The following is a 26466-nucleotide window of genomic DNA, read 5'->3' as shown; positions in this document are numbered from 1 at the left end:
CAGCCCCTTTAAGATCAGGATCGGAGCAAATGTCTTCATGAAAGTATAGCAGGAATACAGAAGTGACACTTCTCCAACGCCATAGACTTTCAGTCCGAAGGAAGTACGTGGGGTCATGGCTGGGCACTTGCGTTAATTCCTGACACCATTCAATGACATGTGCATGGGGGCTATTGTACATGAGCAGCTGGCTAACCATTGACATCTATAGGTCAGACATGTATTTCATGGGAATTCCACCTTTTTTGGGTTGGGGGTATTTGGCTGCAGCGAATGCCACCATTGAGTATAGGTGCATTTCTTATACTATTTTATTAGAACAATATTTTTTTTTAGAATTGTACACTCCTCAACACAGAAACTAACACCAAGAAGTAAAAGTCTTGGAATTCTGGAAGTCACCGGATGGATGGACACGTTAACGATATGCAAATGATAAAAACGGAAACAAAATATTCAAAACATCTCGATTCCTTCAGTATCCAGTATGAGCACCGTGCGTAGAAATCCTCGCGCTCGCATCAGTGAGGTTATTAATGGTTGTCTGGGGAATGTGAAGTCACACTGAATGCACTTGGACACACAAATCCCTAAAAGGGTTTTCCGGGCAATTTATTTATTTTTTAAGTCTGTTAGTGCTATTAATGGGTTAATAAGTGCACCCAAATACCTTTAAGCAGTGTTTTGAGTGATTTCTGGGTTTCTGTGAGAGCTCCTGGCATCTTATGCATTTGTTCTTTTATCCTACAACTACCATGATGCCTTGGTCTTCACTCGCACTACCTCCCCCTCCCACACTCTCCTCCCTGTTTCCCTAGCTAGTCCTTCCTAACTAACTAACTCAGACCACCCTCCCACCCCATCAACTTACCTGTCTCCCTGGCACGGGAGATCACGTCTTTCTGCAGAGTCGGCTCCTCTTTCTCTTGGCGTCTGCACAATAGAGACAGACCGCCGACTCTATTGCAAAAGCCAGGGAGGCCAGCACATGTCAAGACGACAAGGAACCGACCCCCAGAAGGAAGTGATTTTCCGTGCCCAGAAAATCCAGACAGGAAGATAGGTAAGTATGATGGGGGATTGGGGTTTGTATTGATGACAATGTTTCCAGAAATGCGCAAACTGAACATCACTGGAAAATATGAAAATGTGCCTGGGACAGTCACACGACCACCCCAGCGATATGGTTAAATATACATTGGTAAAGTGATTAAGTTAAAAGTTAGGTGGGGGGAGGGCTTAGCTTAGTTTGGAAGTATGAGATTATCCTGGACAACCCCTTTAAAAATGGCTGCTGAAAGATTGTCGACCAATGACATTTTAGATGGGCTCGATGGGAGGCAAGTTCATAGACACTGCAGGCCATGGCGCCACATTTGGTGAGGTAAGTGGTCCCCCGTAGCCAGACATCTGGTTTGTATTGTAGCCCAATGTCATGCACACACCTTCACGTGTTTTCCCTAGGATTGGATGGATCAGTATGCGCCATCCTTCCAATCAGATGACCCATCCCTCCTCACACTTCTTGTCATTCCAGTTCATCGTTGTTGTCACAACCACCGGGACACGCAACGTTGAACATTGCTGACATTTTGGCTTAAACGCATATTGATCTGCTGGAGTGACAAACGGCAGTCTCTTGTTTCAAGGACTCTGCATCTCTTAGTTTGCACCAAGTGCCGATATCGATAGAGATAGGTATCGCACAACCATCCCGGACCACTTATTCATATTATTGGAGGTTTCATGTGGACAAAATAATTTTGCTTTCGGTCTGACTTTTATGCTCCTCCTACATACCACAGATTGAAAACAGGGAACTATCCTATTTGGTGTTGCAATTTCCAGGATTGTATGGAAGTATATAGTAAGTATAATGTCTATCAAAGCCTCTACAATGGCATGTGCAATACCACTCTTTCCCAGCAGATGTCACTAAACACTGTGTTATATACTGAAATACTCTCCCCACAATTAAAAAACCTATTGAAACCTTGATACCCTTGACTTATACATATCCTTTGCATTATTGCTATGGATCCCAGTCATATACGATCTGCGGTAGACACCTTAGGTCATGAAATCCAGCATTCAGATGCTAACTGCTATAATAATGACATGTATAATCCAGCGCTGCCAGCCAGATGGATCCGACATGTGACATATTTGACTAGTGAAATAAACCCGTGTCGTGCCATTCCCAAACAGGTTTGTTTCTGGTGACAGTTTCAGTAATGGAAATCTTGCAGAAGTATAAATTACCGTCATATGACTTACACAAAAAATATGGTAATAATATGAATAGATATATCATGGTAATATGATCACGCTAATCTTGTTGCTGCAGAAGCAATGCAAAAGAATCATGCATAACGTGATAATGTAGGCTTCTTAAAGGAAATCTCCCTACTTTAAAATATTTCAGTGTACATGACATATAATGGCAAATAACTCTTTATATACTTAATCTTACTTTTGTTTACCAATGACGAGTGCAATGCATTGTGGGTGAAAAAGATGGCCACTTTCTTCCACAACCTATCACCTATCCATGGATTTTGTAAGGTGCGGCAGCTGATCTCTAATTATATCAATATGGCTGAGTTGCAATACCCTACACAAAAAAATTGAATGGAAAAAAAATTGTCTAGTTTTCCTTGCTTCTGAAATCTATATCGTGTTTCTCCTGGATAAAAATACTTATGATCTATCCTCCCTAAGTAAGGAAGCAGAAGACTCCATTTTCCATGTAGTGGCCAGACCAGGTTACTGCAGATCATCTATTATTCACATGAATAAGAGCTCAGCTGCAGTGACTCTGTTCCACCACTACACAGAGAACAGAGCTGTCTGCTTCCTGCTTCATTCTCTGTTTATCACCTGCCGAGAACAGCTGATCATTTGAGGTGCATGGTGTCGCCCCCACTGATCTGATTTTTAGCCTGGAACACGCCCCTTAGGCAGGTAAAGCTTAGTTTTTAGACCACATGGCCCTTTTGTAGATGAAATAATCCAATTAGGATACAAGTAGAGGGACATTTAAAGGGAATGTTTCACCAAAAATGGCACTTTTTTTTTTTTTTAAACCACTTTTTTTTAGAAATTTTTCTAAAGAATTTTTGATGATTTTTTTTTTTTTAAATTTCACTATTGATATTTAAAGAAAAAAAAACACTATCTAGCAATAGGTTAAAACAATACCCTGCGATTTTCACTCTGCCAGATAGCAGCCCTACACTTACTAAACCTGTATGGGTTTACATTTCAGCAGTGACCTCATTTACATCACAAACAAGACACATAGTATCACAATAGAAGCTCACATCTCTACAGAGAACGCCCATTGTAATCCATCATTGCAGCCATTACTGACAATAGATGACATCACAGTTTATCTACTCCCCTCCCTGCACAGAAAAGGTCTAGAAAACTTTCCCATAGACCTCAAGGTGTTCAGTCTATTGCTGCCTATGGCCCGGCCTATGCTGTAAACCAGATCACTAAATGCTGTTAAGGCTGGGTTCACATCTGTGCCCAATCTCCATTCCCCTTTAAAAAGTCCTGCAAGCAGCGCTTTTCTCTCCACATTTTCTACCAATTTTGGACAGAAACCCAGCAGACCCCATTATAACCTGTGGAGTCCATGGGTTTCTGAAGTTAACCGCTTTTTTAAGTGGATTAGGTTTCCATTTGGGGGGTTCACAAGCGGAAACCCGAACGCAGGTGTGAATCTTATTGTAATAGAGCAGATGAGAAGTTCAAGAAAGATGGCCGCTCCCTTAATCATGTACAGAACCCCACCTGGCCGATTCGAGTGGCTCAGTCTCCTCCTCAGAGCTCATCTCTATGTTAAACACATCTTCCTCTTCCGTTGTGTCGCCATTGTCTTCTCTCTTTAAGTTATCGAGCTTTGACTTCCTCCTCCGTTTTCGCCTCTTTTTGACAGACATACTAGAGGAACTATCCGAGCCCCCCTGGTTACCAGAGGCCTGAGCGGAGGTGGACGGATCCAAATTTCTTGGCCATTCTATCTGGTTCCTCTTCAACTGCGCCTCCATGAGAGAAGCTCCATCCAGCAGGATAGGAGATGTCGCCAGGTGGGATGGGACGTATTCCTGGGAAGACAAAGGTCATCGAATAAAAAGATGTTTGATAAAATGGAATAATATTCACAATTACAGCAGAGAAGATTCCACAGGAACACCAAAAAGTACAGGACATCTCAGGCTTTTCTGGCTCCAAGACGTATTGGAAGGATAACCATAGCCATGAGGTCACTGTTAATTTTAACTTAATTTGTCAGATATGCTAATTAGATCCAGTATTGTCAGGTGGGTGTTTTCAAGCAGCAATAGGCAAGGGGCATGAGTTGGCTCTGAGTCACGCCCCCTTGCCTGTTTCTACTCAAAACCATCCACTTGTCATTGAGCGTCTACTCAGCATTTGTGCCGTACCTACATTCCTAATAAAGAAGGTTCTCCGAAATTATTTGGGTGAGCGCAGTTCCTTGGCCTGATCCTTGATCAGGTTGGTTCATATCCTGCTGGTCTACTTAGGATTTCAGTCATTGACACTAACTGCACCGATAGCTCATGCATGGTGGAGGCTAGAGAAATAATAACTCTGCTGTTATCAGTGCAGCAACCCCTATTAACCAATTAAGGATGCGATTTGGACATTAATGCTCCAAATTTTTTCATATCTTTTATCTCCAGCTTCAAAATTATTTTTTTTTTTTCTGTCAACATTGCTATGTGAGGGCTTATTTTTTGTGAGATGAGTTGTACTTTTTTTTTGCTATATGGGGCTTACTTTTTTTGAGAGGAGTTGTACTTTCTTTTGGCAACATTTTGGGGTACATAACTTTAGATTAGCTTTTATTAACAATTCTATCATGACATTTTGCATGTATGACTTCTTATTGCTATTTTTGGGGGAGACGAAGTGACCAAAATATAATAATTTGCAAATTGCAGTATTTTTTTTTGGCATACACCATATGGGATAAATAATCACACCACTGTGATCTGAGGGCTGAAAGAGGTGGGACAACAGTTTAAAGCACTTATTTCCATCCCTGTATGCATCATGTGGCTCTTGGCTTCTTTCATGTTCCTGCAATTCAGCTTCACCTCAGTTCCTTATCAGACTCCATCTTGGCTTTTATATTCCTCTTTCTCTTTGCTCTGCTATCAGTCCCATGATGCATCAGAACAGCACTACATGGGCAGCTATATACTTTACTGTATCTACAAGCTGGGGGCAGTACAATTACCATTGTCTATATACTCTCCTAAGAGTCTATAAGTATATAGTTAGTGACGCAGAGCTGTGAGGTCCTTCATAGCTGTGTGACAGGAACGGTCTGCTCATCAGTAGTTATTGTGGAAAGCCTGTGTGATGCAATCTATCAAGAAGGAAGTCACAGATCAGTGAAGGAAATTACATATGGTAGGGTGGGAGGCCTATACAGTAGGGTAGGAATCCTATACGGTAGAGTGGGAGGCCTATACGGTAGGCCTATATGGTAGACCCATACAGTAGGACGAGAGGCCCATATGGTAGGGCGGGAGACCTATAATGGAACTTGTATTGTACACCAGGGGGTTCAAGTTACAAGTAGACGCAGTACCATACATTGCTTGTGACATCTGGGGAGCCCTGTTAAAAATGGGGACCCAAGATCTTTTCTAAAGGCACTATGAATATTCTAGAGTCCCTCTTCTATTACACAAGATGCCTTCTTTATCCCAAGATGATGAAGCAAATAAAGAAGACGCTCAGGTTCTAGTAAGAACAACTGCAAGGTCAGTACAAGGTCATCAAGATATTCTTTAAATGCATTTCTGAAAACTCTCAAGATTTGATCAAGAGACATCTGGTAGTTGAACCTGACTGGAAGTAACAAACCACTCATTTATGTGGGTCATTAACTTAAGGAGTTAATATGTCAGAAAAACAAGCACAAGGCCACTTATAGGTCAGAATTTCATAGCTGCTGCCAAGAAATTCTCCAGAAGCTCTGGCTGGGCCTCTACAAGATTTTATCATGGAAGTAGCCAAGAGAAAACAAAACCATGTCTGTCTATAGCCGGCTCCGTCACTCTGGTATTACATGAATGCCGTCCACTTGTGTCCTGTCTGATGTTTCTGCTCTCTGACATTATACAAATAGAGTCTGACAAACCTCTGTTATGTCACCTTCTCACAGAACAAAACTTCTCGGACTTTCTCTGATCTGGTTTGGATCTAGAACACATGCGGATAAATAAAGGAGAAGTAACATTGGAGATAAGGTTGGATGAAGACACAGGTCCATCAAGTCCAACCTACAGCCTAAAAGTGGGGCTTTTTACATAGGTTATCAGTTCTTTTTGAGTTCAAAAAGTTTCAGACTGAGAACTTCATTCCATTCTACAAGGCCTTGACATGCAGTTTGCAACTGGCTCCTAGTTTAAAACTTCTTTCAAGTGGACATGTCCCCATCAGCTGGTTAGAAGGGCCAACTCTGTCTTGGGGAACCCCCTGGACCCAGTACAAGTGGTGGGTGACAGAAGGATACTGTTTATGGTGAGCTCCTTGCTGAAGAACAACTCCCATCCTATGTATGAGACCGTGATAGCACTGGGCAGTACTGTCAGTGACCGACTACCCCAAGTGTGAGAAGGAGCTATCGGAGATCCTTCCTCCCAACCTCAGTCAGGCTGTATAATCAACATCAGACCAAGTGAAGATCACTCCGCACAGAAAACTAAATGATCCTGAAGTCTTTCTTTTCTTTACCGTATTTTACAGACTATAAGGCGCACTGGACTATAAGCCGCATTGCCCATGAGCGCCTTATAGTCCGTCTCGGTTCATATATAAGGCGCACCGGACTATAAGCCGCAGTCCGGTGCGCATTATATGTTATTGAAAGCGGCGGCAGGCAGACTTTGCCAGCGGCCGCTTAACCCCCCGCGTGCCAGCCGCTTCTATTGGAAGCGCTCGGCAGGCGAGGAGGGGCTCTATCAGCAAAATCATGCTGATAGAGCCCAACCGTAAAAGTTAGATTAAACTACCCCCCCATTTTAAAATAAAAGCCTGAAACAGAATGTGAAACTTACCGAGCGGTGCAGGGTGGGCGGGCATTCAGGCCTCCTCTTCCTCGGATGTTCCGTCCTCCTCCTCCGCCGCTCGCTATCTGATAATGGCCTGGGCGCATGCGCAGTAGCCGTAGTAGAAGCATTATGATATTGCGCATGCGCCCAGGCCATTATCAGATCGCGAGCGCCGGAGGAAGTGGTCAGGACATCGGAGGAAGAGGAGGCCTGAATGCCCGCCCGCCCGCCCTGCACCGCTCGGTAAGTTTCACGTTCTGTTTCAGGCCGGCGTGACAGCAGGGCTGCCGGACACTTCCCATTCATTTCTATGGGAGCCGGCATGCCAGCGCTCCCCATAGAAATGAATGGACTGCTTTTTTCCATTCATTTCTATAGGGAGCGCTCGCATGCCGGCTCCCATAGAAATGAATGGGAAGTGTCTGTCCATTCATTTCTATGGGGAGCGCTCGCGTGCCGGCTCCCATAGAAGTGAATAGGAAGTGTCCGGCAGCCCTGCTGTAACGCCGGCGTGTACGGCTGTGATACACGCCGGCGTTCCGTAGTGTGAATGCACCCTTACGGTGCCTTTTATGTATGTATGGAAGCGGCACGCAGACTTTGCCGCCGCTTCCACCCATATATAAGGCGCACCGGACTATAAGCCGCACTTACGATTTCTGAGGAAATCGTAGGTTTTTATGTGCGCCTTATAGTCCGGAAAATACGGTAGTTGCTTTGACTCCTAGTATCTTTTCTATCTGCTATGAGCTTGTATATGTTCTTTCTTGTAATATATTACTGTATTATCCATGCTGCTGTAACACATTGAATTTCTCCATGGTGGGACTTAAGTGTATATCTGTACAGAGTCATACACAAGACAGATTGGCAACCCCCGAGTATTTGTTTGGTGTGGTGTTCATTTGTAACCATTGTCTGCATGTACAGTTTAACCATTGGTAATGCAAACTGTATATTGCTGTGTTTCCTTCTGTCACGCAACATGTAGAGGTCAAAAGAAAAAGTCACACTGGTTACACTAATACCGCCAGATTCAGCAGTATATACTAAACATGTCACTGTGTCAAGAAAAACACCACGTGCGTTCTTTTGAGCTCAGACGGTATATGGGAAGGTGATCGAGATATCCTCACCCTCCTTCACAATTCGTGTCTGAACCCTCTTTCAATGGATGCACGTCATTGGACATTTCGTGATGGCCACCCACAGGATAAGTTTTTTTTTAAAAAAAATACAACTTGGGAGATATAGCTCTATCAGCCAAATTCGATGAAACTGGCTGATAAGTGGAAAAGCTGAAGATAGACAGCACAGTAATCCCGGAGCTCTCACCTCCCCCTCCCCTATCTGAGGAGCTCCGTTGCTTGTCAGCCCCTCCGTCCGTCCCCCCCCCCCCCCCCCCTGAGAGCAGGCAGCTACATCACTTGGGAAATGAGCAGATAAGCCCAGTGGCAATAGAAACACAGTGTCAACAATGAAGTGAATAAATTAAGATAGCTGCCAAACAAAGCAGTTTTGATAAAGCAATGTATTTAGGAAAAGTCTTATATCCACAAACTAGCAGTATAGATAGGATGCTTTTCATGGGACAACCCCTTTAAACATGGGTAATGGCCATAACCACAATGTCCACTGCTAACTTCACTACAAAAGAACAATAGCCCCTTTTTTGGGTCCTTTTACACCTGTAAACACCAACATGGAACAAGAGCATGATCAATAAACTCCATTGGTTCCCCTTTCAATTGGCCTAATACACAGTGAATGGGGAAAGAACAAACAATATTGGTAAATGAGCAGCCATATTGTTACGTATGTCTCCAGAGAACATTAGCAAAATCCTAAATAATTTACCTCATTATTCTCGGTTTCCTCAACAAAGAAAGCTTCTCCATTGTCTCCAAGTTTCATGTGAAGGTCGACACAATCTCCATTGATTTCAATATCGACCTAGGATAGTGAAAAATTTTTTATTGCAGGTTGACATAGCCCACGTAGATAACAAATCAGGGCTCCCTCTTTTTAGAAGGATCCTTTGGCTAGGCAAAAAGTTGTGGGATAACCCCTTTCATGTACCCTACAGGTCATAACCCCCCCATGGTTTAGCCTGCTTATAGGCTTGTCATGTCTCTACGGAAAATAGTCTATATACTGTACATAAATGCTATACATGGACTTGTAGCTGCTCGGAAATATATCACATCACTCACCACTTTCTCCCTGGAGCGCAGAACTCCCATCTTCCCAAAACGCACGTGGAACGGGGAACATTGCAGATTTCCATTGGGCTGACGTACCACAATAATGTCTATGCAGCCGGACAGGGTGGCGGGATTGAGTCCCCTGTACAGCTCCTTCACAGTAACAAATACTTGTCCAGCGAGCTGCCCCACGTAATTCATTGTTTGAGCCTGAGGAAAAAAAGTCAAAAATAAGTAAATCCAGAAAATAAAACCAGTTTCTCTACTGTACGGACATGGACTACAAATCCCAGCAAGCCTAGACCAGACGGGAGCTGTAGTAGCCTCTCTGCTAATGAGATACGGACTAGGTCGTCTTCAGACAGAATTCCCACAGTGACTTCCTTGTACAATCTAAGATGTTTGCTGGATGAAGGGCTCCTCCGAGAGATCCATGTGTTGATGATAAAAATGGCAATTGTATTTCCCACAAGGCCATGCTCCTCACACTGAACATAAACATCCTCCGTCTTCCCAGCCGTTCCTCATATCTGAAGATCTCTTTGTCCTGCATCTATCTGAGAATATTACAGCTTCTCAGATTGCAGGTCGTAGGGCAAATTCATAAGGAACGGAAGTGCTGCAGAGTACCCGTGCAGATCTGCTATGGAAAATCTGCAGTGGACTATAAAAGCAAATAAATGTATGAGATTTAGTAGCCTGCGGCAGACTGGGCTCCTTTTACCCCCTGATCAGTGCAGACAGGCACACAATATCTAATTTTGGACAACCCCTTTAAAAAGTTTTTCCATCTCAAGCTAAGTTTACATCTGTATTGTATTGTAGTGTCTGTTGGAGACTCCATCACAGAAACCACCGAAAATTGTCAGAGACAAAAGTCCTGAACTTTCAGTTTGAAAATGGCGGACCCCATTATAGTCAATGGGTTTCCCCAGTGTCCATGTGTAACCACCATTTGGCTCTCCGTCATTTGAGACCCCTAGCGGACCAGAAAGACGGAAAGCCCGGGACAGACGTGAATCTAGCATTAGACAACCATGATACATCCACAGGATATTTCTTAGGCTTTGTTCACATCTGCATCAGAGTCCCCATGGGATACTCCAGGCAGATTCCGCTGAAAAACGGAAGAGAGAAAAGTCCTGCATGGAAGACTTTTCTCTCCACCAGTTTCAGTATGAAAACAGCAGAAACTCGACAGACCCCCATTATAGAGTATAGGGTCTGCAGGTGTCTATGGGTAACTGCTGTTTTAGCAGATCGTTTGGATCCTCCAGCGGATGAGCACGGTGTACATGACTCTCTCTTTCAGTCCTATAGACATTGAGTGGAGCATAGTGCGCCTGCTCATCCATTGCTTGATTCACATGAGGGACTCAGGATCCAAGTACTAATCATCAGTGGGTGTCCCGGGGATCCCAGAGGGGGTCAGCTCTCCTGGGGGCAGGATATTGCTGGACAACCTACTTAACTTTATAAATCAGGGCTCGTTCACATCTGCGCCCGGGAGTCCGTTCTGCAGGTTTCCGTTTCCTGCACGAAACTGGGCAGCAGACGGAAACCGGTCGGCATCTTTCCAAACCCATTCATTTGACCTGTATGGTAATATCCCAGACTTCTGGGGCATTAACATACAGGCCCAAAGCATTATGGTACCAGTAGCAGCCTGTTGCCCTACAGGCCCAAAGCCTGTGCTAGCAGTAACAGGCTATTACTATTACCACAGTCTTTGGGCCTATATGGTAATATCCCAGACCACGTGACATCTGGGATATTACCATATAGGCCTGAAGCCGGCTAGGATTAACATGAGCACAAACAGAATGTCATGCATTTCCCCCCTCGGCTTATACTCTAGTCAATAAGTTTTCCCCGTTTTTTGTGGTAAAATTAAGGGGGGTCGGCTTATATTCAGGTCGACTTATACTCGAGTATATATGGTAATTCTGCTGCTGCTTCTGAGTAAGAGTTAGGGTGCATTCACATTTACACGGAGTAAACGCAGCGTGGAATGCGTCGCGTTTACAGGACGTTTGCGCCGCTTTTTTGACGGTGCATGTTTGCGGTCGCGTTAACGCCCGTGTGAATGCACCCTTATGGAGCAGATTCTCCTCTACCTTCTGTGTCAGCAAGTCTCCATCTACCACACAACTGAGAATTAGTCTGCGGAGGGGAAAACTGCTAAATAATGCAGAATACAAGTCATATAATGGCCAGATATAGCATTATCCCTCATATACAGACACTGTACTATTGATCTGTGCAAAGCTTAGGTACACTTTAGGATCTCTATACTGTAGAAATGTTCTTTAGAAGGAGGACAGACAACCTCAGAGATATACTGTCGTCCGGTAACAGCTGCCTGTGGCAGACCATTACTTCTGCTTTAGTTACTAGGACAGGGTCATAAACACACAGGAAGAGGAACAACTCTCTAAAAAGAATGAAGATCCGCAACAGAATCACTTGACTTTATATGGCACATAAAAGCCGGCAAGTCAATCAATACCAAAAACCTGCAGGACACATAAAAATAGATTTCATGAGGGTGTTAAATAAGAACACAGCTTGGTATAAGGTCTCGTAAAATATGGTGCAAGAAGTAGGCACTAGAGATGAGCGAACACTATTCGGAACAGTCGTTCCGAATAGCACGCTCTCTTAGAAATGAATGGAAGCGGCCGGCACGCAGACTTTGCCGGTGGCCGGTCGCTTAACCCCTCGCGTGCCGACTACGTCCATTCATTTCTATGGGAGCGTGCTATTCGAAACAGCTGTTTCGAATAGTGTTCGCTCATCTCTAGTAGGCACATAAAAATAGTATGAAACTGCTCAAAATGGCGCGCGCTGATAAATCGGTCACACCTGGATAGATGGGTTAGGGTATGTTCATAGATGATGACACAGATTTACTATCCAGGCTGTGCAATGAAAGTGGCCAAATATGCGCCTCAACTTGCCGCACAATGAGACATCTCAGCTCCTGTGCACGTGACACTTTTTAAGATGGGGTGAGCCTGGATGGAGACGCCCTGGATGGCGGGATTAATATAACTCATGCCAGGTTATGGGGCGCTCACACTACTGTTGGTGTCCGCTCAGCAGTGTGCGTGGCTATTGTCCGTACAAGATTTTAGCAACGGACACTAGCTGATCCGTTGGCAATTTCCATTCATTTCAATGGGATTTTATCTTGTGTCTTTTAGTGTCCATTTACAACCATGCCCATTTATTTCAAGCGGACAAAAAATCCTACATGCAGGACTTTTCTGTCCATTTGAAAAAACAAACAGTAAGTGTCCGTTATTTTTTTTTAACATTAAAGTCTATGGGCAACGGATATATAACGGACACTAACTGATAGCCATGAGTTACTGTCCGTTTGTGTCCGTTATGATAGGTGTACATTTTTTTTTTTTTTTTTAAAAACTGACACTGTGAACCCTACCTTATACCAGAACCCTATGCCACTTGAATGTCATAGATTTGAGTCCATCTGCATGCGCAAGAAATATTAAGAGGCCAATTCTGGTGCGTCTTACGTCTGTCATGGAATCAATTAAAGGGATCCTATCACTGGATACCCTTTTTTCTGACTAGCACGTAGGAAAAGCCTTAAGAAAGGCTATTTTTCTCCTACTTTTAGATGTTTTCTCCACACCGCCGTTCGGTAGAAATCCTGGTGTTCTTCGGTATGCAAATTAGTTCTCTTGCAACACTGGGGGCGTTTCCCAGCACTCAAACAGCACTGGGGGCATCTCCAATGCTGCGAGAGAACTCTCCAGCTACACCTCTATCTTCTTCTGGAACAGCCTCTTCACATGTCTTCTTCTGGCATTTGGGGGGGGGGGGTGTCAAACTTGTATGCATGCACAAGTCGGGCCTCGGGCAATGAAGTACAGGAGCATACCGCGCATGCTCATGTAAGCGGCCACAAAAAAATGGCTGCCCGCATGTGCAGTCGGCTCTGCCCAAGGCCCGACGGCAGAGCTGACTTACACATGCGTAGAAGTTTGACCCCCCAGCACTGGAAGAAGGCATTCCAGAAGAAGATAGAGGCATTGCTTGAGAGTTCTCTTGCAGCATTGGGGACGCCCCCAGTGCTGCAAGAGAACTCATTTGCATACCGAAGAAAACAAGGATTTCTACCAAACGGCAGCGCAGAAAAGACATATAAAGATAGGAGAAGAATAGCCTTTCTTAAGGCTATTCCTACAGGTTAGTCAGAAAAAAATTTATTTTAATGATAGGATCCCTTTAAGACTTCCCAGTCTTCATAAAATCCCCACAATGAATACAAAATCTCATCCACATGCTGCATAAAAATAAAAACTCTGCAGAGTAATTTGACCACCATGTTAATTGATGTTGCAGGTTTGTACTATATATACCACCCTATACAATGCAGACTCTTCTGCTGCAGGTGTACGAGATACAGCAGAGCTATACATAGCCATACACACAGCCTCAGAGAGCTTGTATAAGAGTCTTGTCTGTAACACCCTTGTGTACATTCATGCCCAGAACTTCAGGGCTTGCCTTTGTTGTTGATTCGCTTGAAAAGCCGTCATTGAAAGCGCGAGCTCACGTGCCAGCAGCCATAGCAAACAAACAACTTGTCCTACCCTCTGAGAACACATAAGGACAGCACTCAGTGGGAAGTGGAGGAGTGCAAGGAGCAATGATGGCTCTGTAGTCACCGTATACTTATTATGATTCTGCTTATTAAATTGTGAGGTACAGATATAGCAAAGGTTATCTTTATAACGTGCGGCAGCGTGATATTTTATCATATAACACAACAAAAGCCATTGAAAAAGTGAAGGTAAAGTTCTGTGCCTCTGCGTGGTTCATGCACTAAGTGCTAAGGTACACAATATAATATTCAGAACAGCGGTTGCTTCGGTTGTCCGAAATATGAGACATGAACAGACAACTCGAAAAAAACTCAAGAACATCGATACAATGACAATACAGAGACTTAAACTGGAACTTTGTGGAATGGTGTCAGAGGAACCACCTCAGGATTAACGCTGGGAAGACCAAGGAAATGGTGGTGGATGAGACTGTGATAGCACTGGGCAGTACTGTCAGTGATCGACTACTTCACCCCAAGTGTGAGAAGGAGCTATTGGAGATCCTTCCACCCAACCGCAGTCAGGCTGTATAATCAACATCAGAATAAGCGAAGATCACTCCGCACAGAGAACTAAATGATCCTGAGTCTTTCATTTTTCTTCCTAGTTGCTATGACTCCTAGTATCTTTTCTATCTGTTATGAGCTTGTATGTATTCTTTCTTGTACTATGTTACTGTATTTTTCATGCTGCTGTAACACACTGAATTTCCCCATGGTGGAACTATTAAAGGATTATATTATCTTATCTTATTTTTATTGTAGGAAACTCAGAAAAGATGGATTTTGTATGGTACACAAAAGACTCAACTTGCAGCTACAGCTGTCAAAATGAATGCAATATCATCCTTAGTATGGAATAAAAAATACAGAAAACACAGTGGGGGGAAATGTACTAATACTGTCGAAAAGACACAGTGCAAACTTATTATAGACAGTCTGTATTAATCTAGATACTTTCTGGAAGAAACAAGACTGTTACACCAACTTTTTTTTAGGTGGGGAGAGAGGTGACAGTCCCTTTTGATGAAGCCCAGGAGGTTTGTTAATTCTTCCAGGAGTCTGACAGGTTCTTTCCAAAAGCCTCCTGGAAGTTTCAGAAGAGTTGTCAAGTATTCTGAAAGCTATGACCCACAGATACATATGGAAACCAAAATAATAAGAAAACACTGACAACTAAGGGAGCTCAAAAACAGGGATACACTCACATGCAGTTGTCAGAAATAACTTAACTGAACACCTGAGCGGGGGACAGGACTATGAAATCCTCACAACTGATGGGGGTCGATTGGGGGGATCCATGGTCTTAAAATTATGAATTATAATGAAGACCACTTACATACAAGACTAAGGCTCCGTTCTCACGAAGTAACGTGCCACTCATTTAGACACGTAAACACGTGTCAGGCTGCTTTCACGCGGAGTAATGCTCCGCTCATTCTGACACGTAAACACGTTCAAAGTGAGCGCTGTAAAACAGAATCCTATTGACTTCAATGGGTTTTGTCTTACGCACACTACCCATTGAACTCAATGGGAGGCTTTTTTACCTATTACTTTCAATGTGATACGCGCGTACCACATTGAAAGCAATAGGTAAAAAAGCCCCCCATTGACTTCAATGGGTAGCACACGTAAGACTGAACTCATTGAAGTCAATGGGATTCTGTTTTACATTGCTCACTTTGAACGTATTTACGTGTCAGAATGAGCGGAGCGTTACTCCGTGAGAACGGAGCCTAATACAAGGTGAACATCACTCACCAGTTCCCATAACCCCCAAGTACTGCCATCTTTCCATTCCTTGGGCTGCTATTAAACAGAGGGCCCAGGCGGAGGGATTTAACCAACCCGGCTTCTATCATCAAAGTCAAAAACCCTTTAGGTAGAGTAAGGACATTCGGCTAGGGTAACCTGACTACCTATGATGTGACCATTTTGGAAGCCTTCTTTAGTTGTTCTATATCTGGACACTAGCCTTTGCCATTTCTTCAGATTTGATATAAGTAGTGTATTCAGGATTCCTATCAATATATAGTAAGGTGAATCATTAATGAAATACCTTCAGGGAACACCATCTAAGGTGCTAACATGTATGTACTCTGGCAATACTTGTGCTTGTTGCTACCTCCAGTTCTTGATCTCAAGATACACAGTGTACAAATGACCTGCATGTCCTAGAAACACCTCCATCTCAGAACTGTAGGTGGCGCTTACAGTGATGCGTTTCAGCATGTGGACTGACATACACCCATTATATACATGACTGACATACACCCATTATATACATGACTGACATACACCCACAGCCTACATCCAGTATGTGGGGGATCACATAGAAAGCAGGGAATCATCAGTCACCGTGACTCATGTAGGATAGGAGTTGTAATGATGGCTCCAGTATGGACATGTTGACAACCGTCGCACCAGAGGGTTCGGCACACTCCTGGTGCACCAATAACTAAATTTATACACTGCCATACATAGGACTGCTATTCATTGCACTGGGACAAGTGTGGCGGTAGACTCCCCTTTAAGGCCCTGACTCTGTGAAGAGATCCAGAGAACATAAGGGTTTATAAATCTGAATAAATATGGCAATAATTATCTCGCCACAAGTTATGTGACCACTGGATACAGACACTGACTAGATTCTCTCCGACAGCCGCAGAACTTACTTGGCCAAACTTAGACTAAGTATCTTGAGAAAAATGACTGAAAATCCTACAGTCATCTGTCTAAAGAAAGTATAGACTGGGACAGATCTGTCCTTACCTCAGAGTTCAGGCTGTCATTCTGAGGTAAAGAAGTATAGCCATATAGAGATACTATATATAGGAAGATCGTATACCTGTATGGAGGAGATAATAGGTTCCACTATGTGGGGGCAACACGGTGGCTTAGTGGTTAGCACCGCAGCCTTGCAGCGCGTTGGAGTCCTGGGTTTGAATCCTGCCAGGAACAACATCTGCAAGGAGTTTGTATGTTCTCCCCGTGTTTGTGTGGATTTCCTCCCTTTCTACAAAGACATACTGATAGGGAAAAAAGATGTACATTGTGATCCCTATATGGGGCTCATAAACTACATTAAAAAAAATAATAATAATTTTTTTTAAAAAAAAATCCACTATGTAATATTCATCTGCTTCTAATCTCACGAAAAATGAACAAAATAAATATTTTCCATCACAACATCTTCTCATGACTGTCACCCCCCTCTGTCACTACTCTACCTTTCAGGCTGTTGTTTCATCCTCCTCTGCTCCACAATGACGCAGGGCGCCCATGTTCCCTGCCCAGGTCTTAAAGGGCAACAGTGTACTCACTCCGTAACCAATATCTGGTCAGCCACCCGAGTCCTTGGTTTATTTATGTGAGGTTCTTGATTTGCTAATGTCCTGCAAAGTTGTTTTTTTATGGTTTGGTCCTGACTTCTGTCCATTTACACAACTCTGACCTCTGCCTGAATACTATAGAGACTCTGAGCACCTGCCCTAACGTCTGCTTGTATGGCATCAAGAACGAACTCCACCTGTCCTGACCTCAGCTTGTTCACTGCCTGCTCCTTTCATCACGTCTTTTGAGCTGTTTAGGTCATCTTCCACTAAACTTCGACTTCTCCTGAGTTAGAGACCTGGTTGTTCCCTTCAGCAGAGTCCAGATTTCCCTACAAAAGTTAAAGCATGAATGACAACGACTCCAAGACTAACCCCAAGTCAAATCAGTTCAGTGCCATGCTGTGTCCATACCCACTGTGTAACAAATAACTTTACAACTTAGGGCAGACAGACGGTAGACATTTAAAATCCTTGTCACATAATGGCGCCATTGCCTGCCCTGCTATGACGGATGCAAGGCATCACCATAGAACACAGTGATCATTGCTTGGTCCCCCCACTAAAAAGAGGACAAAACAAAGATGGCTGCCCAACCTGCACATATAAAAAGCCCCAGTACACTGTTTCTGAATACGTTAATTGGAGGAATTACATCACGAGGATCCCGGTTACAAGCAGGAACACAACAGGTTAGTTTAGTGCTTAACAGCAGAATACAGGCCTGTTTATGACAGTCTGTATTATTTCAATATAGTCCTATCCGTGTGTTTGGATGTTTGTTCCTCAATCACACCCGAACGGCTGAATGGATTTCATAGAAATTTCACACACACCTACATATTGGCCAGGACGGATACATAGGTTACTTTAAAAGTGTCTCATTCACTCCAAAACGCCACCGCGACCCTCAATAGTTGTCTCCTGCTCCGCCTTCGGGCCAGGCATGACGTCAGCACAGGTAGTTACACGCCACTCCTATTGGTGCATGACGGTGTGTTGGTGGGATAGGGAGCCAGCACAGCGGCCCCATAGGTTTGCACCGAATTGTGGGCGTGGTCAGCATGCGGGGACCCTTTGCTCAACATGGCGGCTGCCCGCATGCTTCCGAACGCTGCTGACATGCCGGCCGGCCATATATTAGGGGGGGTTGCAACAGGTGATGGGCAGGGGCCGGGGGGGGGGGATTGGTGGTTTGGGGAGGTGCTGAGGGTTACGGAGGGGGCCGGGGGGGGGGGGGGGTTGGAAGGTAAGTAGGGGGGAGGGGGGCCAGATTGCACATGTGGAAAGGGGGGGGGGCAGGGTAACCGGGGTCACGGGTGGGTGCTGGTGGGGAGAAGGGGTAGATGTTGGAGGTGACTGTAATCCCTAAAAGGGGGGGGGGAGGGCTGGGAGGTGCGGTTGGGGGGGGGAAATGGGAGGGTCCCGGCCCATGATGCTGCGTGAGGGGCCCGCGCCGGCTGCAACGAAACGGCCGTGGGGGGCCACAGGCTGCGCTGCAGGTGTTTTGCGCAAGGGTGAGGGGACAGCGGACGAAGTCGTGGGTTATAGCAAGTGAATAAATATACTAGAGGTCTTCACGCGTCTGCGTTGACTCCAGGACCACAAGGGAGGTCAGCTACCTGGCATAGTTATCAGGGCACTGAGTTCAGTGCACTAGGGTGGTTCTATATACCAAATAATTGGGTTTTCAGGACTATTCAGGACTGGAGGGGTCGAAGTGGTCAGGCTAAGCCTAGCATGCATGTGTTTTAGTATACCCTGCAGGTACTGTATCTAAGCCGTAGTCACAGACCACAGCATTGCCCTGACAGGCTCACTGCCTGCCACCAACTACAGCATACAATGCACAAGGACTTCAATCCAAGTATATTCACCAAAATAATGGAGACAAAAAGCTTGCAAACAAGAGAAGCGAGTGGCAGAATGATGTAACTAGCACAAGTGCCAGCAATATTCCCCCGCTATAGTCTCTCTCCACATGTCCCCTCACGGGGTGCCTGAACAATGGCTGACGTGCCTTAAATGTTGATGTCTTTAAGAGAGACAAACACACAAAGACACAACATCCATTCCCAGTAAACAGGATCCTGGCATGGTTTCCTCCAGACTCCCACCCATCTGGGGTAACAATGCCCTCTTCTCATCACCGAGACATCTGCCTTTATACATGCAACATGTCAAAATACCTCAGTGTCTGAACTGTGGCCTGGTGTTACGTCATCTGCAGGGCTGGCGCCGATCTTAGAAGTCAGTGCTACGCTACTTACTAGGAAATATATTGAAACCTATGAAGAAATGTCTAGGGCAGAATTTAGTCGTACAGGATGGACAGTGCCGCAACTGATGGTTTTTGGAGGTAGTCCAGCTCTGACTTCTCCATGAGACTTTCTCTCACGCTGTGTTACTCCTTTTGCACTTGAGAAAGGGCCAGTGTAAGGCCCGAAATGCGTCGTGCTATATGCTGTATTTTTAACTACCCAATAAACCCTATGTGATTGGACCCTGGTTTACCATCTTCTTAAACATACCAGTGTGCGCGGTTCTCCCTCAACGGACCTTTGGTCCCCTTTTCCTCTTACTCCTGACCATGTCATGATAAAGTCATATGCATTGAACTTTTTTTTTTTTTTTTTTTTTTTAAAGGGACCCTATCATTATTCAACCTGTAGGTAGCATGTTATAGAGCAGGAGCTGCTGAGCAAATAGATGTATGTTTTTGGAAAAAGATTCAGTCTCCCCACCCAGTTATCCACTGCAATCTCTGCTCTAAGTTGAGCAGTCCAGGAGGTGGAGCTATCAGTGATTGACAGCTAGTCATAGAGAGAGGCTCCGCCTCCTGCACTTCTCAGCATATAAAAAGCAGAGATTTCACTAAATAAATAGCAAGTTATAATACATTTTTCCTACACAATTATACAAACTGCTTGGCTCCTCCTGCTCTATAACATGATTACACTACATTTTCCACATGACAGGTTCCCTTTAAGGATTTGGTAATACTGTATCTACTATAGTATATGATTGTATATGACAAGTTCCCCAAGGCTAAGCTTCTCATAGCTTGTTAGTGCTTCCCAAAGCAAGCCAAAAAATTCTGCTGACAACTGCCATCCTAACATAAGCAATGATAAGACATGTCTGTTTTAATGAGCGACCTACATATTAGTGTGCTATGGTATATACACTGACTTATAAGGTGGTGAAAGGGTCATGAAAGAGCATTGTGTGCTCAAGCAGCAGAAAGAAGTACAGAGATCTAGACGAGTGTGCTGCAAAAAAAAAAAAAAAATTAAATATAATAAAAAATAAAAATGATAAAAAGGTGTAAGTCGATGGCTGGTCAGGTAATGGAGGGGGTGTACATCTCACCCAGACTACTAAGGTGGGTGAGATGAGAAAACTCCAGAAAGAACGTTTCTCAGCAGATAACTATTGTCTGCTGAGGGTTATTTCAGAGTTCCGGTTATTGGATTGGATTTTTAGGAATGGCAGATAGGTTGGTAGTGGGACCTGTCATTCCACCCCCCTCCAGTCCACACTTTGGGGATGTTCCAGCAGCGACTCAGCTGCAGAGAGTCTCCTCGTCAAGGAGGCTTAAGAAGTTAGCTCCAGCAGCAACACTTGGGCAGTTTGGCTGGAGAGCTGACAGAGAGGCCATATTTTTGGAGCCGTTTCCTGAATGATTCTACTGGCTTTTTGGATTTCTGTAATTCTAGGTGAGGTAACCTATTCTATGTTTAGTTAGAGCCTAGCCGGGCAGGGATTTATTTTTGTATTGCTTCCTTTTCTTGCTGCACTACCTTTTTGAGTGAAAATAAATTCTACCTTTGTTTTTGGACTAAAGAAACTGGACTTGTGTGTCTATGCCACCCCACAAGCAACCCCAGACCCTGACAAAGGATTATCACATATATCTAAGAAAAGGGGATATGATGGTACCACCAACCTCAGGAACATGGAAGAGGAGACCAAACATTTCGGATCCCTTTATTACAAGAGAAATCAGGGCTGTGGAGTGGGTTGGCCAAAATACTGACTCCAACTCTGACTACGACTCCTACTCTGATACCAACTGAAGAAGTACATATCCTATTCCACACACACCCCTCTATCTCACAGCAGGGAGCTAGGTGATGTGTATGTGATGTGTATGTGTGGTGCAGACACAGGCTGGCTCCGTACACTCAGCCCCCACACAGCAGGGAGCTACGTCATGTGGCTCCCTCAGCAATGAGCAGGGGGCCAGGTGCTAGTGTCCATAATGAAGTGAATAAAGTAAGATAGTGGACAAACAAAGCAGTTTTGCTGAAGCAGTGTATTTAGGAAAAGTCTTACATCCACATTAACAAGCAGTATAGATAAGAATTATTGTTATGATACCACCCCTTTAAATTAGCCATCGCCCCCCCTAAACCGCTTCAACGCCCCCCAATCTTCTCTGTGCCCTTTACTGCCCCCCTATAGGCCTCCAGCGCCCACAAGGGGGCGTTATCACCCACTTTGAGAAAGACTGCTCTAATTCATTAAAAATCTAGTATCTGAATAGGTAACAAACTGTACATCTAATTATACATAATTATACAATATTAATAATTACAGAATATAATTACAAAACATTCATCATTTTATTTTAATGTTGTCACAGTGGGTAAATTTTCTTCTGACTCCTACTCCAGCCAAAATTAATTTTGACTCCATAGGCCTGCATGAAATTTAGTCTGATGGAGTGAGAGAAAGAAAAATACATCTTGTAATGTGTCCATCATCTCCTTCAGGTGCTACAAAGGTTGAAACCAAGATGCCAAGATGAGCAGGGCCGGCCTGCTTTAATGGCTACCAAAACACTATATTTCTCCCAAATGGTAACTGTCCCCATACAGTCCCTGCACCCTTTACTAGTACTGCCCCCTACAGGTAGACATTAGGTAGAAGCAGAGGTTTCCATGGGCAATATCGGCCATTACCTACCACAGTAATCCCATATTTGAAAAAATTAAAAAGCGGACCCCCTAATGTTGCGGGCCAAATAGTGGCTGCTATGTAGTTGCGCCACTGCCATACATCAATCTGCTCTATAACATGCCGCCTGCATTCTGTATATGTGTACAGAGAGGGAGACGTTGTAGTAACCATGAGGCCATTACCTCCCCATTAGGACAGTACTACGAACCACAACCTAAGCTCTCAATGTGTCTGTACTTAAAGCAGATTCTCTAATTGTTCTTGTAATCTGCTCGTCTGATCGCTAAACCCTAATGTAACCGGAGCCTATGAAATATTCACATCATGTGGTTAAAGGGACTTTCCACAACTGAATCCTGTGTATCCTGCACAACCATGGTATGCAGCAGCGCTCAGTATACGACATGTCCTAGCAGGAAAACCATTGTGTACAATATAAGGACATATGCACACACAGCAGATTGTTGCATGCTAGTGAAAAGGAGTTCCATTTATCAGAATATGGTTATTTTAGTGGCAAGCAGATGAATGGGAGATATTGCAACAAATGAGAAAAACAAGCAGTAGAATGTTAAAGGGGGGCTCTAACTATTTCACAAAATTAATATTTGCCCTATCCTTGTATTTATTGCATATCTGGGACCTCCAACTACTAAAAGAACTAAGGACCCGGCTCTTGTTTTGGCCCCCCCATAGGACCACACATGTCAAGTTAATGGGAGTTATGGAACAGTCGAGCAAGCTCTCCATTTAAAGGACCCCCATACTGAACATAAATAAGTGTCTCAGGGATATATCTGCCACCAATAGCTACAGGAGCATATAATCAAAGTGTCCTCCGTTACTTTAACTGGAATTTGGTTAAAGAACCAATTTCTCATTAAACAAATTCAAGACAATATCATGAAATTCTAGCAAAACCTTTAAAAACTGCAATTCATAAAACAATCACTGGGTGGCAGCACATGGACACGTACTGGATAAACACAGCATGACAGAGTATCACAAAACCAAATTTTCTTTTAAAGCTGGTCATCTCGTATCACACTTCTCAGAATATGGTGAGCCAAGGGTAAAGGGAGGGGAGGGCACTTCTTTATATACAGGGAAAAATATATACACTTCTCAAAAAATAAAGGGGACACTCAAATAACACATCCTAGATCTGAATGAATGAAATATTCTCATCGGATACTTTGTTCTGTACAAAGTTGAATGTGATGACAACAAAATCACATAAAAATCATCAATGGAAATCAAATGTATTAACCAATAGAGGTCTGGATTTGACGTTACCCCTAAAATTAAAGTGGAAAAACACACTACAGGCTGACCTAACTTTGATGTAATGTCCTTAAAACATGTCAAAATGAGGCTGAGTAGTGTGTGTGGTCTCCACGTGCCTGTATGACCTCCCTACAACGCCTGGGCATGCTCCTGATGAGGTTGTGGATGGTCTCCTGAGGGATCTCCTCCCAGACCTGGACTAAAGCCTCTGCCAACTCCTGGATGGTCTGTGGTGCAATGTGACATGCTGGAGGTGCTACCAGGAGACAGGCCAGTACACCAGGAGATGTGGAGGAGGCCATAGGAGGGCAACAACCCAGCAGCAGGACCGCTACCTCTGCCTTTGTGCAAGGAGGAACAGGAGGAGCACTGCCAGAGTCCCATTCAATCTTTCACTCGAATGGGACTGAGCTGAGATCAAGGAATGTGACATCACCTGACCAAATGTATTCAAAGATCCCAATTAGATCAAAAGTGTTCTGTATCAGGGTGCTAAACATCAGTTTTATTTCAGCTGTATGAAATAGTGGAGTCAGAGCGGTATATGCTTCCATAGCCTCTGGGCAGCGTATGTCACTGTATTGCTATATAGTGGCGTATAGTGGCGTATAGTGTCGACATCACTCGTGGCCAATCCTCCTGACATATACATATAAATGCAACATGCACAGACCCAAAATATTTAGTCCAATAGATTTACAGATCATAATAACAAGAAAACTAAGGTGCACTAATATAAGGCCCGGTTCACATCTGTGTTCGGTACTCCGCTTGGGGACCCCCTGAACAGAATACTGAATGCATTAAAAAGTGGTTAGCTTAGAAACCACACAGACCCCATCGACTATAATGGGGTCCATGTGTTTTCCGCGACAATCATGCAGAGAGAAAAGTGGATCCTTCACATGCCTGGTTGTTTCCATCCAAACCTAAAGGGGTCGTGCACATGCACAATTTTTATCCAGATTTCATGCATTAAAATATAAAGTGTAAATGTGCAGCAAAATACTATAAACACATGTAGGCTTTGGTGCCAATACGAAGGCCAAAATCCAGAGAAGTTTGCATTTAGCCAAGTCCAGAACCCTTATTTCTGGCATCTGAACCCCACACCCCAACATCATGCCTTAGTGACTCTCTGAGACCCCTTACTATTTTGTGGATTTCCATTCTGGTCCACAGAAAGGGAAATACTGAAAGCTACAAACACCAGACAAATATACATATTCTACAAATACAAGCTTAGGAGCTCACAGCAATGAATAGAAACCTCACACAAAAAACTGGGACATTCACTATGAAGGATATGGGTTAAACAAGGGCCTGTCCCTGCAAAACGGCAGCGCTTATAGAATACGGTGAAATGTAGATGTGACCAGAACTGTGACTTACATAGCCCTGGAGGAGATTAGAAGTATACAGGATATCAGCGCTATGTACAGATCCTGATCATCAGCTGTCAGTGTACCCAAAATACACCAGGGGAGCCCTTCCCACCAGCACACAGGTACCAGCCCCTAACCAGACACAGCCAATGACACCCTGCGAAACAAGGCTGAGTTTAAAGGAAAATATACACATCACAAAGAGAGAACCAACCTCCTTGTCCTTCTCTCCACCCTCAGGAAGCAATGACAGCAGGGTCCTAGAGATCTGTGCAGCAGTATACAGAGAATAACCAGACCTAACCTGCAGACCCCCGGGACATAGTGTGCACAGTCACCGACTGGAGCAATGTAGCAGGTCAGACATAGGTTCATGTATAGGATCCCCATATACAGTGAGACAAAGGATCTGATAGATAGATAGATAGATAGATAGATAGATAGATAGATAGATAGATAGATAGATAGACCGGGGGGTCCATAGGTCCTTAAAATATAACACTATTCTAACTGGAACAGGATGGGTAGGGTCCCATAACATGTTTTACATTGGGGCCCAGGAGCTAGGAGTTACATCTCAGATAGATACATAGATGATTGATAGATAGATAGATAGATAGATAGATAGATAGATAGATAGATAAGACTAGGATACATAGATAGATACATAGATAGATAGATAGATAGATAGATAGATAGATAGATAGATAGATAGATCAGATTCCAGGCAGTGACTAGCTCATTGTAACAATGTATCACATCAATAAACCTTCTTTGTAGCCATCTGACATGAGTACACTGTATACAGGACTGAGCAGGCTGGGATTGCAGGCACAGGATGTATACATGGAGACAGACACATCGCATTGCTTCACACAGACATCCATTGAATGCAGTGACAGCATTACTTACAGCTGGTGGTCAGTGCAGTAAGATGATCCCGCTCCTACGACCCCCTGTTTCCCCCCAGCCCCTCGGCGGAGGCCCCGGCAGTAGCAGCAGTGGGGGGCACTAGGGGGGCTCCGACATCCGGCAGGCACAGCGCACCCTACACGTCTCTGGCCTGCATTGCAATGGCGGCTCCTCAGGAGACAGCTCCTACCGTGCCGGGCTTCAGGGTGACCGGGCAGGGGTTAGGAGAGGTGCCGGGGTAGGTGGTGCAGGCAGCCGGGCATCCTGTAAGGCAGTGAGGGCAGGAGTGTCTGCTCCCATGCTGGAGATGACTGAGGTGTGGGGAGGGGGCTGAGGTGATCCAGGCAGCCTATCACAGGGCTGCAGAGCTCAGCCCCATACATCAGCAGTGTGTGCAGAGCTGTCAGCCTATGCCCCGGGACATGACTAATCCTGACTAGTGTACAGGACGAATACAAGCCTGTCACCTGATGCTTACTGACTGCAAGGTATCTGTAAGGGACTGCAAGCCATTGTGCCCCAGAGGACAGCGCCCCCTACCTCCAAATCACTCTCAAGTTCATCAGTTACACTTGACCATTATATCATGTGTGTGAATACCGCTGTGCTTGCCAGTGTCAGGAGTCTAGAAAAGCTGGGTGA

At 44.3% G+C, this 26466-nt stretch overlaps 1 protein-coding gene across 3 annotated transcripts in view; it reads right to left on the bottom strand.

Moving 5' to 3' along the window:
- The window catches only part of LPIN1 (lipin 1), a 122547-nt gene that overhangs the window by 48623 nt on the left and 47458 nt on the right, over nucleotides 1–26466 (bottom strand). The window contains exons 1-4 of one of the 3 annotated variants that reach the window (XM_075269152.1): nucleotides 25825–26078; nucleotides 9314–9514; nucleotides 8958–9053; nucleotides 3802–4115 (exon numbers count right to left, since the gene is read on the bottom strand). In XM_075269152.1, the coding sequence (XP_075125253.1) occupies nucleotides 3802–4115; nucleotides 8958–9053; nucleotides 9314–9505 (602 nt within the window). In that variant the 5' untranslated portion in view covers nucleotides 9506–9514; nucleotides 25825–26078. Of the gene's footprint in view, nucleotides 1–3801; nucleotides 4116–8957; nucleotides 9054–9313; nucleotides 9515–24919; nucleotides 25059–25824; nucleotides 26079–26466 lie in introns of those variants that run through there. The other 2 variants (XM_075269151.1, XM_075269150.1) reach the window with 2 other exon arrangements.

Source organism: Leptodactylus fuscus, chromosome 3, assembly GCF_031893055.1.
Source record: "Leptodactylus fuscus isolate aLepFus1 chromosome 3, aLepFus1.hap2, whole genome shotgun sequence".
NCBI classification, from domain to species: Eukaryota; Metazoa; Chordata; class Amphibia; order Anura; family Leptodactylidae; genus Leptodactylus; species Leptodactylus fuscus.
Note: the sequence above shows the minus strand (reverse complement) of the source record. Positions and strands in the feature narration are given on the sequence as shown.